This window comes from Pundamilia nyererei, unplaced genomic scaffold (genome assembly GCF_000239375.1).
Source record: "Pundamilia nyererei isolate P.nyererei 1_Seehausen unplaced genomic scaffold, PunNye1.0 scaffold00050, whole genome shotgun sequence".
NCBI classification, from domain to species: Eukaryota; Metazoa; Chordata; class Actinopteri; order Cichliformes; family Cichlidae; genus Pundamilia; species Pundamilia nyererei.
Window position 1 is genome coordinate 3,151,713 of NW_005187451.1, and position 2,372 is coordinate 3,154,084.

General features: G+C 43.8%; 1 protein-coding gene across 1 annotated transcript in view; it reads right to left on the reverse strand.

Annotated features, from left to right (window-relative positions):
• rint1 (RAD50 interactor 1) overlaps positions 1-2,372 on the reverse strand; it is a 30,436-nt gene that overhangs the window by 23,808 nt on the left and 4,256 nt on the right. The window contains exon 2 of the mRNA XM_005733216.1: positions 1,119-1,244. Coding sequence (XP_005733273.1) covers positions 1,119-1,244 — 126 coding nt within the window. The remainder of the gene's footprint in view (positions 1-1,118; positions 1,245-2,372) is intronic.

Sequence of the window (2,372 nt, forward strand, 5' to 3'; positions counted from 1 at the left end):
CTACAAGTATCAGCATACTTTATTAATCCCTAAGGAAATTATGTGGGTACAGTAACAGAAACAGACTATTTAACAATACAATATGTGACAGATTTACAAATTTAAGAAATAGCACAATAAATACAAATCCCTCAATAATAAACATCACTACTGCAGACGATCTCAGTTGATGCTAGCAGTCGTTAACGAGGACCTGCTTGCTCACCGGAGAGCTGCTTAGCTGACCTTAGCTTCCATCACTGATTACACAACCCCACACAGCATGCTGTGGACTTGGCTGTGAAGAACTCACTCACAGCCACTGAAACACCAACAGATGGGACCGAGAGGATCCTCACTGGTCAGTATCATCGGGCACTGCTAACCTTCTCAGCGTCTATGCACCCACCAACGATTCTCCTGTTTGGGACACTCGAAAACCAAGGTCAGGGAGGTCCCTTATTCACGAGCTGCTGTTTGCAGACGATGCAGCATTCATGTCTGCAGCAGTTAGTCAGCCCTTTGTCTGAAGCCTGCAACAAGTTTACCTTAACCTTTAGCCCGAAAAAGAGAAGCATCATGATCCAGGATGCTGACTCCAGTCCATCCTGAGGTGGTAGACACCTTCACCTACCTTCCATCATCTCCAACTCCCTCTCTCTGGAGATACAAGTGATAGCAAAAACTGCAGCTGTCATGGCTGAACACGCGTGGTATCAAGCTTACATATTTGGCACACTCCTCTATGGCACTGAATCCTGGTCCGAGTAAGCCAGCCAGGACAGAAGGCTGAACAACTGCAGCCTCTGATATCTTAGACGTATTGTGGTAAACACCAACGTACTGCAGAGAGTCAGTACTCCAAGTCTGGGTGCACCGCTCAGTCAGAGTCAACTCAGATGGCTGGGCCATGTGCGACGCATGAACCCGGGTCACATCCCCAAGGACATGGGGTATGGCGAGGTGTGCGAGGGCTCACGCTGTCGGAGGACCAAAACTCCACTTCCACGTTTGGAAACGTGACATGAAGCTGACAGACATCAACCAAAACACCTGGGAACGCTCAAGAGGCTCGGAGCGCTACCATCAAGGAGGGAGACAAGACAAGAGTACTTTGGCATCCTTAGTGATGTCACTACCTTGTGCAGGATGTTGAAGGTAAGTTGTTCCCTCTGCAGCAGCGCCTCCAGAGAACACCTGGCGTCCTCGACAGCAGACAGAGCTGCTGAAACTTTAGGAGGCACCAAACTGGACACAGTCAGGACCTGAAAGGCAAAACAGAACTGCTTACATTTCATACTGAAGATTTCAGAGCTTCATGATTGTGTGAACTTTCTACAAACAAGAAATTCTATAACTGTGTGTAAATGTGCAAGTTACACGAGTGAGTAACAGAAAGACGAGAGCAGCAGAAGGGGACGACAGCAGGCCTATGGACAACTAAATGTACCGTAAGGGCGTTGTTTGTATTTTAAACGATAAAAACTGGCTGCTTTGTGCACCAGTGACATCATCACACGGCCACAACCATCTATGCTCGCCATCACAAAAAGCATCACCACTCAGAGAGCAGCGCCACATCAACACCGACAGACGAAGAGGAAAAACTGAAAACCCCAAACGTTACATCTCAGACTTTACAGGCCACAGTTAGCATTTCCATCCATACGAGGGCGTTCATGAACAGTTTTTTAATTTCCATTATAAATAACTATAACGACATGTGTAACGGCATTTCAGTGGTGCAGCGTCCCCGTTTAAGAAAATCATAATTAAATTTCTAACATCTATTAAATACAAATAACTATAATAGTAGATATAAATAGAAATAATATGAAAAGCCTATGGGAAATACTGAACAGTGTTATAAAACGTGGGGCTGGACAAAAGAACTACAAGTATTTCATTTGTAACGACTATGAAGACTACAACATGGACGCTGTGACAAACAGTCTCAATGAACTCTTTGTAACTGCTGCACCAAATTCAGCAGAAACAGGCGCTGATCCTGGGAGAGCACAGGACAAACCGGACACACTGATAGACAGAAATCCACATTCTATGTTCCTCACAGCCATCGGTGAAAATGACGTTTTTGAAACTGTCAAAAATGTAAAAATCAGAAATGTTTGGATTGTAATGAGATTGATATGATCGTGGTTAAAAGAGTCATTGAGGCTGTTATAAAACCGTTTACATACATCTGTAATTTATCATTTCAAACTGGTCGATTTCCAGACAGAATGAAAATAGCAAAACTTATTCTATACAAATCTGGCAACAAACACCATTTCACAAACTACAGGCCGGTCTCTTCACCACCTCAATTCTCAAAAGTTCTTGAAAAACTGTTTAAAAACAGACTGGAGAAATTTACACATAAACATAAACTA